Source organism: Protopterus annectens, chromosome 13.part0 (genome assembly GCF_019279795.1).
Source record: "Protopterus annectens isolate FY-2018-M chromosome 13.part0, PAN1.0, whole genome shotgun sequence".
Classification (NCBI taxonomy): domain Eukaryota; kingdom Metazoa; phylum Chordata; order Ceratodontiformes; family Protopteridae; genus Protopterus; species Protopterus annectens.
In genome coordinates, this window is record NC_056747.1 from 540,986,792 (window position 1) to 541,002,908 (window position 16,117).

The 16,117-nt window shown below is 38.9% G+C and overlaps 1 protein-coding gene across 17 annotated transcripts in view; it reads left to right on the forward strand.

Annotated features, from left to right (window-relative positions):
• ELN (elastin) overlaps positions 1 to 16,117 on the forward strand; it is a 490,412-nt gene that overhangs the window by 320,910 nt on the left and 153,385 nt on the right. For all 17 annotated transcript variants that reach the window (XM_044054168.1, XM_044054169.1, XM_044054171.1 and 14 more), the window contains one exon: positions 9,199 to 9,294. In XM_044054168.1, coding sequence (XP_043910103.1) covers positions 9,199 to 9,294 — 96 coding nt within the window. The remainder of the gene's footprint in view (positions 1 to 9,198; positions 9,295 to 16,117) is intronic.

Consider the following 16,117-nt stretch of genomic DNA (forward strand, 5'->3'; position numbering starts at 1 on the left):
CTTGTTTTCAATTATTAAGGAATTCCCAATATTATTCTAGCATGTCCAAAGGTCAGTTGTTAATCTCCTCTCCGGTCCAGCTGGTGAATCTGGGAATCTTGAGGCAATGTTATAACTGCCTCATGTACACAGACAACCCTCTCCTCCTCCCACATAACACAAATACTTGCGAGAGATGCAGCTATTTAGCCAAACTGGAGGCTGAGCTCTCTCAACTCAGGACTGGCAAGACCAGACAGGAGGAGAAGGCAACTACACACACCACAAAACCAGCCTCACATAATGCTACCACACCACTGAATCAAACACATAAACACACAAAGACATACTCGGAGGCTCTGAGTAAAAATTTACCTAAACAGCAGAGGCCTCCAAAGCAGACACCCAAACAACTGCTACCTCAAGACACCCCACAAGCAACACATAAACCACAAAATCAGTGTGCAAAGCAGTCACAGCCCTTAAGGCCAAATACAACACCAAACATACTTGTCATAGGTAACTCCATAGTCAGACACACTGATGTCCCACTCACCAGGCTGAACAAGGAGAGGGTCACAGTAAGCTGCCTATCGGGCGCTAGAATCTGCCACATAACACAAGCACTCGGGTCACTCCACTGCAAGTACAAATATGACACAGTCATTGTCCATGCTGGTATGAACGACCTGAGACGTACCTCCCTGGACTACATGAAAAGAGACATAGAGGAGCTCTCTGATTATGTAGCCCAGGAAGGTATGACCCTGACCCTGAGCAGTATCCTTCCTTCACCAAGAATGATGCCACAATATAGAGGCAAGATGATCAGCTTTAACAATTGGCTTAATGTCTGGTGTCATTCAAAGGGGATCCAGTGTCTGTCTGCCTGGGATGACATGCTTGACAAGCCACGCTGCTTCGCTTGCACCTGTCACCCCTGGGATTCCGGATATTGGCTAAGGCTCTTGCCACCCCCATAGTGCCTTTTTCAGGCAAGGCTCAAATTCTAAACCTACCACCCTAGAAAACAAAAATGGGAATAAACTGAGGGTAATGCTGCTCAATGCCAGAAGTCTAAATCTCAAAATGCACGCACTCGAGGCCCTTCTCAGTATGGAGAACATCGATGTCTGTGCTGTAACTGAAACCTGGTTCAAGGCTCCTGAGAGCACCCCGGCACTATTAGGTTTTACCTCATATCATGCGTTCCGGCCCCAAAACCCGGACCACACCACAAAAGGAGGGGGTGTATCCATATTCATAAAGGATACCCACACCTCCAGGTTGGTGGCAACGCACGAAGCTTCGGAAACCATCCAGGTGCAACTAACCATAGGCAAAACTGCTCTACAAGTTGTAGCATGCTACAGGCCACCCTCTCAAACTCAGGAACCCCACACAGCCTTCCTGAAGACACTGGAGGGTATAAATGTTTCTCCAAACGCCATCATATTGGGTGACTTCACCTACCCGAATATAGACTGGGAACATTACTCAAGCCCTAACTTTCTAGCCCAACGGTTCCTGGAGTTCATAAATTCAAATGCCATGGAACAGCTAGTCACTGTTCCCACGAGAGGAGAAAATATACTAGATCTCATTATCACAAACATGGGGACAAAATGCTCCACACCGGAAGTATATCCCTCATTGGTGAGATCTGATCATAAACTAATCTCACTCGAAATCCACATCCCGCCCCCACCCCAAATAAAAAAGACCACAGTGAAGAACTTCTCTAAAGCAAACTTCACACTACTCAAGACTGGTGTGGTATCCTTCAGGGCCCCTGAGCCAGTGGAAACCACAACCCAAGCTGCGGAAGCCCTTACAAATGCCTTCTATGTACACCTCCAGGACTGCATGGATCAGGCAATCCCAAATAAAACCAAGACTCTTTCCACAAAGGGCAAACATCCAGTCTGGTGGACCCCAGCCATTAACAAACGTTACAATAAGAGGAGAAAGCTATTACACGATAGAACAAAATCAATAAAAGGGAAGTCACCCCTGATCATTATTAGTAAAAAAATACGAGCACTCATAAAATCAACTAAGGCCAATTTTGAGAGAAAAATTGCCATGGATTCAAAGGACAATCATAAGGCCTTTTTCAGCTATGTTAGGAACCTGGGTGGAAACTCCCAGATATGCTCAGAATTAGTCCAAAATGATACAAAAATCACTGAACCCACAGACATTGCCAACATACTGGCAGACAGGTTCAGTGCAAACTTCACCCCCCTCTCCCCCCCTAAAGGAGAGATAACTATCCCAGTGGAGTGTAGCCTCCCAGACATCTCAAATGTGCAGGTGAAAGCTGCTCTCTCTAAAGCTAAAAACACAGCATCAATGGGACTGGATGGTGTCCCCGGCTGTGTGCTACACGAGCTAAATGAGGAATTAAACCCGCACATAAGGCAGCTGTTTAATCTCAGCCTTACCACAGGATACGTGCCCAAGGAGTGGCATACGGCAACTGTGGTCCCACTCCACAAAGGCGGTGCTTCTACGGACCCTGGTAATTACCGCCCCATAAGCTTAACAAGTCTAGTCTGCAAAGCTATGGAGAGGATCATAATGAAGCTCATAAACAAAGATATAGGGGACTTGCAGACATTGGACCCAACCCAGTTTGACTTCGTCAAGGGCAGATCATGCCTTTTGAACTTGGTCGACTTCTTCGAAACAGTCACCAAGGCCATTGACGAGGGAAAGGCAGTCCATACAGCCTACCTTGACCTTGCAAAGGCTTTCGACACAATACCCCACTCGGGTATTGTAGAAAAACCTACCAGCTTAAATGTAAACCCATATGTCACAAGATGGGTTGCAAACTGGCTTAAGGACAGAACCCACAGGGTTAGAGTTGCTGGCGCTATGTCAGACTCCAAGCCGGTCACAAGTGGTGTCCCACAGGGTTCGGTCCTTAGCCCCCTATTGTTCGGCATCTACTTCTCAGAAGTACAGGCCAACATGGGAGGACTTTGGCTGACAAAGTTTGCAGACGACTGCAAACTGGGCGCCATAGTGGAAAGTGAATCGGACACGGATATCCTTCAGAAGGGACTCACGGAAACAGATAGCTGGTGCCAGAGCCATGGCCTGAAGTTAAACGCCAAAAAATGTATAGTCATACCCTTCGGGAAAAACAAGGTAACCCCAAGCTACCATACAGGTGGAAATCCACTAAGCACAGAACAGGTTATCAGGGACCTGGGGACCCAGGTTGACAGTGGCCTTTCTTTTGACACTCACGTTGCTAAAGTGGTTAGAAAGACCTTCTACATTGCCCACCTGATCATGAAGGGATTCACATCCAGATCTAGTGAGGTCATTGTTCCCCTGTACTCTTCACTTATCAGACCAACGATCGAGTACAATGCCCCATTCGGGATGTATCTCACCGACATCTGCAGCAATTGGAGAGACCCCAAAAGTTCCTCACCAAAAGGATAAAGGGACTCCAAAATCTGTCATATGCTGCCAGATTGAAGAAACTCCAGCTCTATTCAGTCGCATACCATCTGCTCAGAGGTGACATGTGCCTGACATACAAGGCCATGTCCAACCCGGAATTAATGGACATGCTCCACCTCAAAAAATCCAAATCCACCAAAACCACTAGAGCAAGTGACTTAAACCTTAGCACGGATATAAATAGGATGTGCTGGAGGGATAGAACTCCCTATGCTGTGGAATAAAATCCCGGTCCATGTGAGGCAGAGCACCTCGCTGGCTCTGTTCAAGAGAAATCTTGACCTGTGGATGGGAGATCGTAGGTTTACCCTGGGAATCATCTCTGTGTCACTGCTGGACAGAGGCACAACAAACTAATGGGCACAGTATTTTTTCATATAAGGGGTGGCGTAAGCCACAAAACTTTGGGCTAGGCTTATAAATGCCTTAGGGCAGATAGCCTAGTATAAACCTATGAACCTATGAACCTATAAGATACCATGTTCTAATCTTTTAATACAAGGAACATATGGCCTTTCTACTTCTATTTCTATACTATTAACAAAAGGTTGTGAATTCAGACTTCTGAACAATTACTTCTCTCCTTATTGCATATTTACTTTTAAATACTTTGGTTTGTGATAAGTATTCAGGTTTAGGAGACTCTTAGACATAACCCTGTTGGGATAGCTAAGTGGGCCAGTTTAGTGAAGTGGTTGAGCACTGGATTCCCAAATACAGGTACATGAGTTTGAGTTGGTCTAGAGGGTTACGACTTTAGCAAGTCATTAACCAGACAGCACCTGGAGGCAACTGGTAATTTGGGGTAGGCTTCTTAATGGCCCCATTGACTGCAAGCCTAGTAACTACTTATGAACTTATTCAAGCTGTGAATAATGCTGCAAGCTATATTTCCTGTGGTATATGATTTGATAAGCTCAGCTTCCATATGAATTTTGAGTGACCCTGAACAAGTCACTTGTCTACACAGTGTTTGGGGGAAACTGTGAATTTTGCTCCTTGATGGTCTCCTGGGCTGTAAGCCTAGCAACTACCTATGCATTTTTCTAATTTAAAATAAAAAATAGGTACTATTTCCAAACTTGGTATAGAAATAAAGGGGGCACTTCAAAAGCCCTATCTAGAATATGTTATAAGTTTCTTTATAAGGTCAATATGCATATACTGAATCAACTATTAAAAACCTGGTTCTGCATTCAGAATTAAGACAGTTTTTGACTGGCCGGCAAACGTACCATCTGAGATGCCAGAATTACCAGAATACAGAACAAATGATAATTTAAGATATAAATCACATATAGTATATAAATATCTTGCCCCAGCTAATACACTGCACTGGCTGCATAGGAGTGTTCACTATCCAGAAACTGACACCCAAGCCTGAAGTCCATCCTTGAAAAGACCAAAAGTGTGCTTTCAAAGTAGATATGTATGTGTAGTCCAGTAAAGTTAAAATAATCCAAGGCTAACAGCTTGTAGAATCTGATTACAGGGACAGCTGTGTGCCCATCTTCACTCACCTGAAGTAGATAGCTGTATGGTACATACTCTGTACTATAAGATGTGGCTCAATAGAACTCCAACTACACCTTAATTTCTCTATACCACTGGTATATATATATATATATATATATATATATATATATATATATATATATATATATATGGTTTACGAACATGGTAGGAGTGACAGTCAGAATGTTGACGTACAAATGTCCATCAGTTCGTAGGGATGTACACAAAGCAGCGTCACGAAGCATCTACAAATGGAACTGTCAACTTTAACATTGAAAAACCGCTGTCAATGTTATTTGTCGATGTTCTGACCTCATTAATATTCATGAGGTTGATTAAATGCGTTGCGGATCTCATAGTTCGCTATTTCCAATGCCAGGATTTTGGTAGTAATCCCATATATATATATATATATATATATATATATATATATATATATATCTATATATATATATATATATATATATATATATATATATATATATAGATATAGATATATATATGGGTCCCCGTCAGTAGATCGAACATATAACAAGTTCGAACCTCATATGGCCAACACCATATGTTTGAACTTGTAAATTTTCAGTCGGACTGAATAGAGATCTCAGTACAGTGCGGAACGGGAAGATTTCCCTTTTCCACAATGTAGTGCGATCTTGGAGTTGGTATATTTAAGTAAGGGGGGTGTGGGGGTGCAACATTTAATTTTGTTTTTGGTTGTTTTTTTTTCTTTTTTTACTTCAGTGTTCGAACTCCACTGCCCTACCCAACCCCCAAATTCCCACTTAGCTTCTCCTTCTCTACATGTAAACGATCCTAATAACACCCCTACACGCCGCCCAACCTATTTCTGCATCAAAAAAATCCGAACATAACCCTATAGCAGTTGCCCTACAATTAGCATCTCTGACTCATCCACTTAAAGTGCTGCAACCCAGTGCATCCTTTTAGATATTCTACTGCTGTAGGTACAGCTACTCTTGTTCAAGTAACCTTTACAGTGCAAACTAACTTCTTCAGCAAAATCTAACATTACATTTCACACAAAGTGACTCTGACAGAAATGGTACTAGATTGTCTCCTCACCATATTAGCACTTTTGACCAAATCCTCACTAAATATAATTAACACTCCTACAAATCCACACTCACTATAACACTTTCTAAGTCTATCAATCACCACAGCACTCACACTGTACCAACAAACCTTCTTAGACTCTTTCATTTACAGGTATCTTAAATCTTATCATATTACCATACGAAATCTTATAAAACTAAAACACAAAATGTATTTGGCTATATACTTTCCTTCATAAAACTTCCAGTCAAACAAATCAATGGAGACATTCACTCAAACCCCAGCCCCACACAACAGCAAAACACCTCCCCAAACTAGAATTAAATAGACCATTCTCCTTTCCTCTCCCACCCCCCAGTTCCAGCCTTCTCCTCCTAAATATCAATCTTAGAAACATATGTAACAAAATCCAAGACATGCTTGTGTCGCCACATATTCCATTGACATAGTCATAGCTGCAGAAACCTGACTGAAAAAAGCATATAATTGACAATGAAATTACCCCCACCTGGTTTCAATATAATCAGGCATGACAGAACAAAGAAATGGGCAGGTGGAATTGCCATAATCTGTAAGAATTCCCTAAACATAACCATATACAAACAGAAGATACTATACTATGCAGAAATACTTACATAACATTCAGAGTCAATAACGGGAAAATACTTTGTTTGGCAGCCATATATGTCCCACCAATTAAAAACATTAACACTGTCAAAAATATCCTTTACTGGATATCCCACCATATCCAACATGAAACAATAATACCAAGTGACCTAAATATAGACTGGCAACTTATCAATAGCAACACCCCATCTGATTCCATAAACCTATATGAAGACCCCTTCAATATTTTTATAAACAAGCTTTACACTGCCATAGATCAAGCAAATATAGTACAATACATAGATGATTCAACTTTAAAACGTGCAGCCTCCCACAATATCCAAACTCCAAGAAATTACTCAAATTTCTTTCAATTCAATCAAAACCTGCCAGAAAAATTCATACTTGCTCCTTAATCCCAATAAAACAAAACTGATTCTCTTCCCCATAAAACATTATCTCAATCAAAAATAATCTTTCTTGGTTACATCGTAAAATAATACTAAAATTGAGGTCGTACCACATACTAAATTAATGAGCATTATAATAGATGACAGTCTTACATATTCTTCAAACAATTAAAAATACCCACCAGAAACTTGGCTCCCTTTATAGGCAAAACAGTCCCTTACAGACCCAGAAAGAAAAACCCTAGCCTCATCCTATTTGCTTCTAAACCTCTTATACACTTCAACTATCCTTACAAACCTAAGCTCTACACTAAAATCCAAACTAACCCCCTGTTACAACAAAGTAGCTAAATTTGCTGCCAAAACTGCATACCAAATTCACCAATGCCAAGCATTAAAACAGCTAAAGTTGCTAATGCTTAACTGCCTAGCATATTCTCAGCTAGTTATGGCATACAAATGGATATACCATGAACAATGCCCTGCATTAAAAATATACTATTGCCATAACTACATTCTGGAGATAGATTTCTACTAAACATAGGAAATAACTCATCACGGGACTCTTCCTATACTTTAGTTATATCTCCAAACTCTAGAGCACCATCCCTTTAAATGGCTAACAAACTCCCACGTTATAAAATCCAGCTCAAACAATACCTTACCCAATCCTGGTCATGTTCATGTGCATCACCAGGTTAAGACCTTTAGCGAAAATATACATTTATTATTACTTATGCCCTCATGTATTTGAATCATTTAAATTGATTTCATCGTATAAATTTGATCCCTGTCTTAAACACAACTTCTCATCTTTCTCTTTTTTTAACTGCCCCCATCCACCTGTCTGCTCTTCTCATACATCTGCTGTATAATTAAATTATAAACCTTCCAGCTACACCAATCTGGAACAGGTATCCTAGACAGGATTAACCTTACACCCAGCTCTCTCACTCAAATGCTGTACAGTACTGTTCAATATCTTGTACAATACTAATATATCCCCTGCTACTTAAACCTTTGTTATATCTCTTGAACTCTTTACAAATGTAAGAACACTAAACTTCTTTGCAACAATGTTTTCCTTTCTAAAGTATAAATTCACTTACTTCCTGTAAGATATTAGAGCTACCCGAATCGTATAAACTTATAATTGTTGATGTAACTATTTTACTGCATATACCACTCTTGTAATTGTTTTTTTTTTTTCTGAAAACTATTATTTTTTGAGAACTATCTGAAATTCACTTGTTAATATAAATCTACTGTGACAGAGCTTTTCTCCCTGGACCTATGCTGAAAATGGGGTCTGCCCAGTCAGACTTTCCCAGTCAACAAAGACAAATAAATAAATAAATAATGACTCTTTCCAAATGTGGTACTGTATTACCTATAGACAAGAGTTTGTAAATAAACTTCATAGTAACACTCTGTCTCACTGCTGTTCATTGGTTGTGTATCATACAAGTATAGGCGAGTGCAAAGCACATTCTCAAGGGGACTAGAATGTGCAGCAGCTCAGAGGAACAGCACCACCTACAGGTATGGAGGATCCAAAATGTAATTCTCATATGCAAACAATAAAGCTCCACAAATATGTGACACAAAAGTGGTGCTTCTCATCCTTCCGAAAAAGAAGAAGCTGATCCTGGCATTAATGATTGCTGAAAATTGTATTGCAGTAGTGGTCAACAAGAAAAGAAAAGGCATTTATTGACCTCTCAGCTGTATATTTTGGACTCATCTTCTGAAGGCCAGTCACTCAATACAGTTTATAATCTTTTGCTAACTTCCCTCATTAGATGTTTCACCCAGTCTAAGCTCCCTTGTATGTACTTTCCCTTGCGATATGTGGGGCTGATGTGGTTTCACGTGGTCAGCAAATTAATGGTAAACCTTAGACCAGTGAAGGTAAAAAAAAAAATATATATATATATATATATATATATATATATATATATATAAAATATGTGTGTGTGTGTGTGTGTGTGTGTGTATTAAATATTGATGGTGCATAATTAAGCCCCAAATGCTTAAGCTTAAGAATAAATACATAGATTGTCTGCATGACTGATAATGGTATGCTGGCTTTCCAGATACATAACTAACAATCTCTATTGTCAAACAGGTGCTGGTGGCCGGTATCCTGGTGTTGGTTCTATTGGAGGTGTGCCTGGACTGGTACCTGGTGTTGGACTGGGAGGAGGTCTTGTACCAGGAGCAGGTAATAGAACTGCTATATTTACATGTTCTTTACTGTATGATAATACAGTTTATTCAGCACCTTTCCCCCAAATGCAGTTTTTTTGACTAATTACTCTTTAACATTAGCTCAGAACATTTGCACAGAGCTGGAGATGATCCTGCACCAGGTTGCCTTGCTCTGAAAATAAATTTTTCTGCTGGCACGACTGAGACAACAAAGTGATATTTGAATGCAGGTCTTATAAACAGCACCGAGTTCCATCTGTGGGGTAATAGAGTGCAGTGGACTGAAGTCATTTACAATGTTCACTGATAAAAACTATAGAAACAAACCACATTACTACAGTGATTGTTGCTCTATTAAGTTGTTTTGGAAAATAAATATAGCTAGATTAAAGACTTAAAAGAAATGTATATTCCTGCCTGCACTGCTCACATAGAATGATGACTAAAGCCCAGGCAACCAGAGTTATATTGACAGGAGGCAAGAAGTTTCCATCCTGGAACAGGGTTAAATAGTGGTTCCCACCTGGTGCATCCCAGTGCACTGATTATACAGCCTTGGCTGGAGATTAGAGGCCAGTCATTATCTGGGTAGCCAGTGCTGGAAAGTTGTAGGTGGCCGCCCATGCCACCCAAAGCAGTGATATCATATGAGGGTAAGTTAACATGCATTGACAAGGGGGCATAGGTAGCCCTTGCGGTGATGCAAGTACACACCCCACCACCATGGGATAGGGTTTCATTATAAAATGTTCTCATTGTCAGGATGCCAGCAAGAGCATAACGCACCTTCATGGTTGCAGAGGTAATGGTCTCGTCCAGACAGGATATATTTCATCAAGGGAAGGTTTGATGGTCAGCAGGTATGAAAGCAAACGTGATACAAGAGGAGTGTTTATTTGTCCTGTATGGTCAACAACTGCATTACCTGCTTTCTTATTACATTTAATTTCCACCCTCTCTCTAACCTTTCTTAATGGTTAAAAAAAGTCACAATGGCAGAAAAGGCAACAGCTGAAGAGCACTTGAAAAAAGTCACAGCAATAGCGTATAATTAGTTTAATATCCGCTTTCGTCACTAAAACTTCATCAGAAAACAATGAGCATGAGCACAACCAGTCTTAAATAGATCCATCAATTAGTACATCACATGATTAAATGCATGAAACTTTAAAATTTAAACACATATAGGCATATGTAAAAAAATACAAATGAATAATGAATTTACACCATTAAATAACACAGTAATTAAAAATAAAAATGAAAATGAAAATGAAAATAAAAAAAGTAATAAAAATTAATGATGAAAATTAATCTAACAAACTATTAGTATTATTGTGTTTGGAAATAGTCAATTTACGCTGTTTTAAAAAACATTTCACATTGACTGTTCCATTTAAACCTGGTGGGTTGTCTGAAAACAGTCTAACCTGCCATAATGTTTCTCGCTGTTCAACATAGTTCTTGAAATCTCCTGCTCTTTTATCATGTCTACAAATCTCTAAAACAGTAAACAGAAATTTCTTAAAGTTAATACAAGACAATGAGTGTCTGTATAGAGCGTTGTTAGAATTTTTTATCTTAATGGCATATAAATGCTCTTTAATACGTTCACCCAGGCTTCTTGTGGTCATACCCACATAGAATGCTGGGCAAACAGAACAAAAAGCAATATAAACAAGCCCACGGCTTGAACAGTCAACATATCCAGGTACTTCTAAAATTTTTTTAGAGGTAATAACATTTATACATGGTCCCTCAGAAATGAAACGACAAACTGTACAGTTGTTGCATCGAAACATTCCTTTCTTCTTAGTTATTGGGACCGAACTAGCAGTACTATGTCTTTCTAAAATCATTTTTAATGTGTTGTTTTTACGAAACACAAAGTTGGGTTTAGAACCAACAACTTTAAAAATGTCTTGATTTCCTTGAATGACTTTCCAGTTTTGTTCCATAATGGTCCTTAACTGAAAACAGTCAGAACTCATGTCAAAAGAACAATAATGATTGGACATGTTACTGTTGCTTGACTGAGTGTCAGCAACATTGTTTTTAACAATACCCTTAGATAATATAGGGGGAAATAAAATAGTCCTTTTCTTGTAAATCTCATGTCCAGTGTCCATAAGGAACTTTTCATCATGTCCTCTTTGTACAAATAACTGAACAATATAGTGAAATTCGTGTATGACATCAATATCCCTGGTGGTCATGCGGCTAGCTCTTATGAACTGTCCCCTTGGAATGTTTTTAATGATGTATTTAGGATGACCACTGGTGTAATGTAGGTACCTGTTAGTGAAAGTTCTCTTTCTGTGTATTTTACTATGAAAAACATCGTCAATAATATCCCACCAAACATGTACGTCTAAATAACATACAGATAGTCCAACGTCACCAGGCGTAAATTTGAGAAAACCTGACACAGTGTTTATTTCATGTATAAAACAATCCATAGTTTTCTTGTTTCCCTCAATAACAAAAATTAAATCGTCAATGTACCTACCGAAAAAAACTATATTGAAATGTGCCTGCAAGGTGGGTAAAAATTCCCCCTCCCACCAAGCCATAACCAAGTTGGCGTAGGCTGGTGCTGCTGGGGAACCCATCGCAACTCCACGTTTTTGTCTGTAAAATGTATTATTAAAAAGAAAAAAATTGTTTTCCAAAATAATATCCAAAAACCTACAAATTAATAAAATTTGTGAATTATTGAAAAATTTCCCTTTTGTTAAAAAACTGCGTACCGCCTCTACCCCGTCATCATGGGGAATACAAGTATATAAAGAGTTAACGTCTAAGGTGAAAATAATGTGTTTGGAAGGTTCAAAAGTACAATTCACATTAAAGATTCTCATCTTTTCCAGAAAGTGCCAGGAATCCTTGATGAAAGATGCCTGATGTTCAAGTAATGGACCTAAAAGAGCATCAATCACTAAAGAAATACCTTCAGTGACCGAATGAGGCGATGAAACGATAGGACGTAAAGGAGGATTTAAAACGTCCTTGTGGGTTTTGGGAATCCCAAAAATGATACCTATTTTGGGGTTTTCAACCACACAAAAGTTGTATAAATTAAAACTAATTTCACCACACATTAAGGCATCGTATAAGTGTGAGTGCACTGCACTAAAACGTTTCAGGATGTCAAAAAACGCAATCGGTTCATATTCACAATTATTCCCAAGGACTTCTAGCATCTTCTGGTTGTACCCCTCATGGTCCATAACCACAATGTTTGAACCTTTGTCACTTTTCATAAATCTAAGTGACGTGGTTAAATTTTTTAAAATGCTGTAAAGCCTTCCTTTCTACATAATTTAAGTTGTCATGAAAAAAATTCTTCCTTTTAAACAACGAACTAACATCATTGATACACAACTGCTCATATGCTTTAATAGTGTAATGTAAGTTGGGTGTGTAACTAGACGGTTTGTTAAATGCCTTAGTGTCGTCAGGCAAATCATGCAATAAATAAGATAAGTTTAGTTTTCTTGTAAATTTCTTAATATCAATAATGGTTCTTCCATAGTTAGCTCTTTGGTTAGGTATAAAATTTAAACCATATTTTAACAAAGTCATTTCTACAGTAGAAAAAGAATACTCAGTTAAATTAATAATGCCAAAGTCATCCAAAGCGTTGCTTAAGCCTCGTCCCCCGACGAACTCGACCCCAAAAAAGTCCTGCTTCTGGTGAGCACATTGCTTTTACTAATATTATTTGACCCATTCTTCTTAGAAGGGCCGTCGGTGGCTACAGTCACACATCTATCTTTACTAGTCCTGTTGATGGTCCCAGGATCCACAAATTTATCAGTAGAATTACCAAGTTGTTGATTAATAGTAGTGATAACATCATTATCTGATGTCTCGTCAGATGAATTCCCCAAATTTGAAGAACTCGTAGCTGTTGTTAAAGGAGGAAAGGAAACTTCATATTTAGAACCACTGTTCTTCAAAAATGTTGGTGCATTCTTAGCGCTATCAAAAGAGCGCTGAAATGGTAATGCACCAGAATGTTTATACTGATTGTTAAAGTTAGACCCTGACTGTTGCATCGTAGAATTACGAAAGTTAGGTACAAAATGATTGTAAGCGGTTTTGTTATCGTACACAGCAATGTCCCGGTCAAGTTTTGACCGTTTCCTATTCGTAACTTCATTGACATGAAGTTCAAGTTCGTTAGTTAAAAAACCAAGAGTTGATTTAAATTGATCCCCAGAAAGCCGGTTCTTAATAAAAGCCTCAGCTTCCTTGATATCTTTTGTTAATAAAGACATCTTATGAACGTTATTGTCAATTAGTAACTTAAGGAAACGAATACCAGCCTCGTTAAAAAATTCAATCAGTGTGCTAAACATCGGGTGTCCCAAATTAATCCCGTTCGGGCATTTAAAAAAAACGGAGACCCTTAGGAACCAAACCGAGGTCAATACATTTTAAGAAATAATGATTTTCAATTTCCAAAGATTTGTACCTTCTTAGCAGTTTTAACAACAGTTCCCGTTGAGTGTTAATCTCCCTGCTGTGGATGTCCGTTGACTCACGATTTACTCTGTGAAACGGATTGCTTTCCCTGTTAAGCAACTGAATACAGCTGGCGTTGTCAGTAAGGTTGACGCTGAAAGGGTTACTCAGTTTCCCAGTCCGGCAACCAAACTTCCCATGTGGAGACTTACTTAAGTCAATGACGGTATCCAGTTCGTCACTTGTTCCAGCAGGACTGGAAACATGCATTTCGTCATCAGAAGCATTCGCTTTAGCCACTAAGAATTTTAACGATGATTGTATATCCAAAAGGGTAGCAATAAGTAGTCCGCTGGCTTTATCAGCCCCAGAAGTCGGCGTGGCGTGCACCGACAAGTTTAAGAGGGTGTCATCAGCAATTTCTGCCATAGTAAGGCCAAACCAAACCACAACCAAGAAAGTAGCCGAACAAAACCAAAAAAAGTCACAATGGCAGAAAAGGCAACAGCTGAAGAGCACTTGAAAAAAGTCACAGTAATAGCGTATAATAAGTTTAATATCCGCTTTCGTCACTAAAACTTCATCAGAAAACAATGAGCATGAGCACAACCAGTCTTAATTTCTCTATACCACTGGTATATATATATATATATATATATATATATATATATATATATATATATATATATGGTTTACAATCAAAAGGCAGAAAGTCAGTTACACAACAGGCACCTCCTCGAACATGGTAGGAGTGACAGTCAGAATGTTGACGTACAAATGTCCATCAGTTCGTAGGGATGTACACAAAGCAGCGTCACGAAGCATCTACAAATGGAACTGTCAACTTTAACATTGAAAAACCGTTGTCAATGTTATTTGTCGATGTTCTGACCTCATTAATATTCATGAGGTTGATTAAATGCGTTGCGGATCTCATAGTTCGCTATTTCCAATGCCAGGATTTTGGTAGTAATCCCATATATATATATATATATATATATATATATATATATATATATATATATATATATATATATATATATATGGGTCCCCGTCAGTAGATCGAACATATAACAAGTTCGAACCTCATATGGCCAAGACCATATGTTTGAACTTGTAAATTTTCAGTCGGACTGAATAGAGATCTCAGTACAGTGCGGAACGGGAAGATTTCCCTTTTCCACAATGTAGTGCGATCTTGGAGTTGGTATATTTAAGTAAGGGGGGTGTGGGGGTGCAACATTTAATTTTGTTTTTGGTTGGTTTTTTTTCTTTTTTTACTTCAGTGTTCGAACTCCACTGCCCTACCCAACCCCCAAATTCCCACTTAGCTTCTCCTTCTCTACATGTAAACGATCCTAATAACACCCCTACACGTCTCCCAACCTATTTCTGCATCAAAAAAATCCGAACATAACCCTATAGCAGTTGCCCTACAATTAGCATCTCTGACTCATCCACTTAAAGTGCTGCAACCCAGTGCATCCTTTTAGATATTCTACTGCTGTAGGTACAGCTACTCTTGTTCAAGTAACCTTTTACAGTGCAAACTAACTTCTTCAGCAAAATCTAACGTACATTTCACACAAAGTGACTCTGACAGAAATGGTACTAGATTGTCTCCTCACCATATTAGCACTTTTGACCAAATCCTCACTAAATATAATTAACACTCCTACAAATCCACACTCACTATAACACTTTCTAAGTCTATCAATCACCTCAGCACTCACACTGTACCAACAAACCTTCTTAGACTCTTTCATTTACAGGTATCTTAAATCTTATCATATTACCATACGAAATCTTATAAAACTAAAACACAAAATGTATTTGGCTATATACTTTCCTTCATAAAACTTCCAGTCAAACAAATCAGTGGAGACATTCACTCAAACCCCAGCCCCACACAACAGCAAAACACCTCCCCAAACTAGAATTAAATAGACCATTCTCCTTTCCTCTCCCACCCCCCAGTTCCAGCCTTCTCCTCCTAAATATCAATCTTAGAAACATATGTAACAAAATCCAAGACATGCTTGTGTCGCCACATATTCCATTGACATAGTCATAGCTGCAGAAACCTGACTGAAAAAAGCATATAATTGACAATGAAATTATCCCCACCTGGTTTCAATATAATCAGGCATGACAGAACAAAGAAATGGGCAGGTGGAATTGCCATAATCTGTAAGAATTCCCTAAACATAACCATATACAAACAGAAGATACTATACTATGCAGAAATACTTACATAACATTCAGAGTCAATAACGGGAAAATACTTTGTTTGGCAGCCATATATGTCCCACCAATTAAAACATTAACACTGTCAAAAATATCCTTTACTGGATATCCCACCATATCCA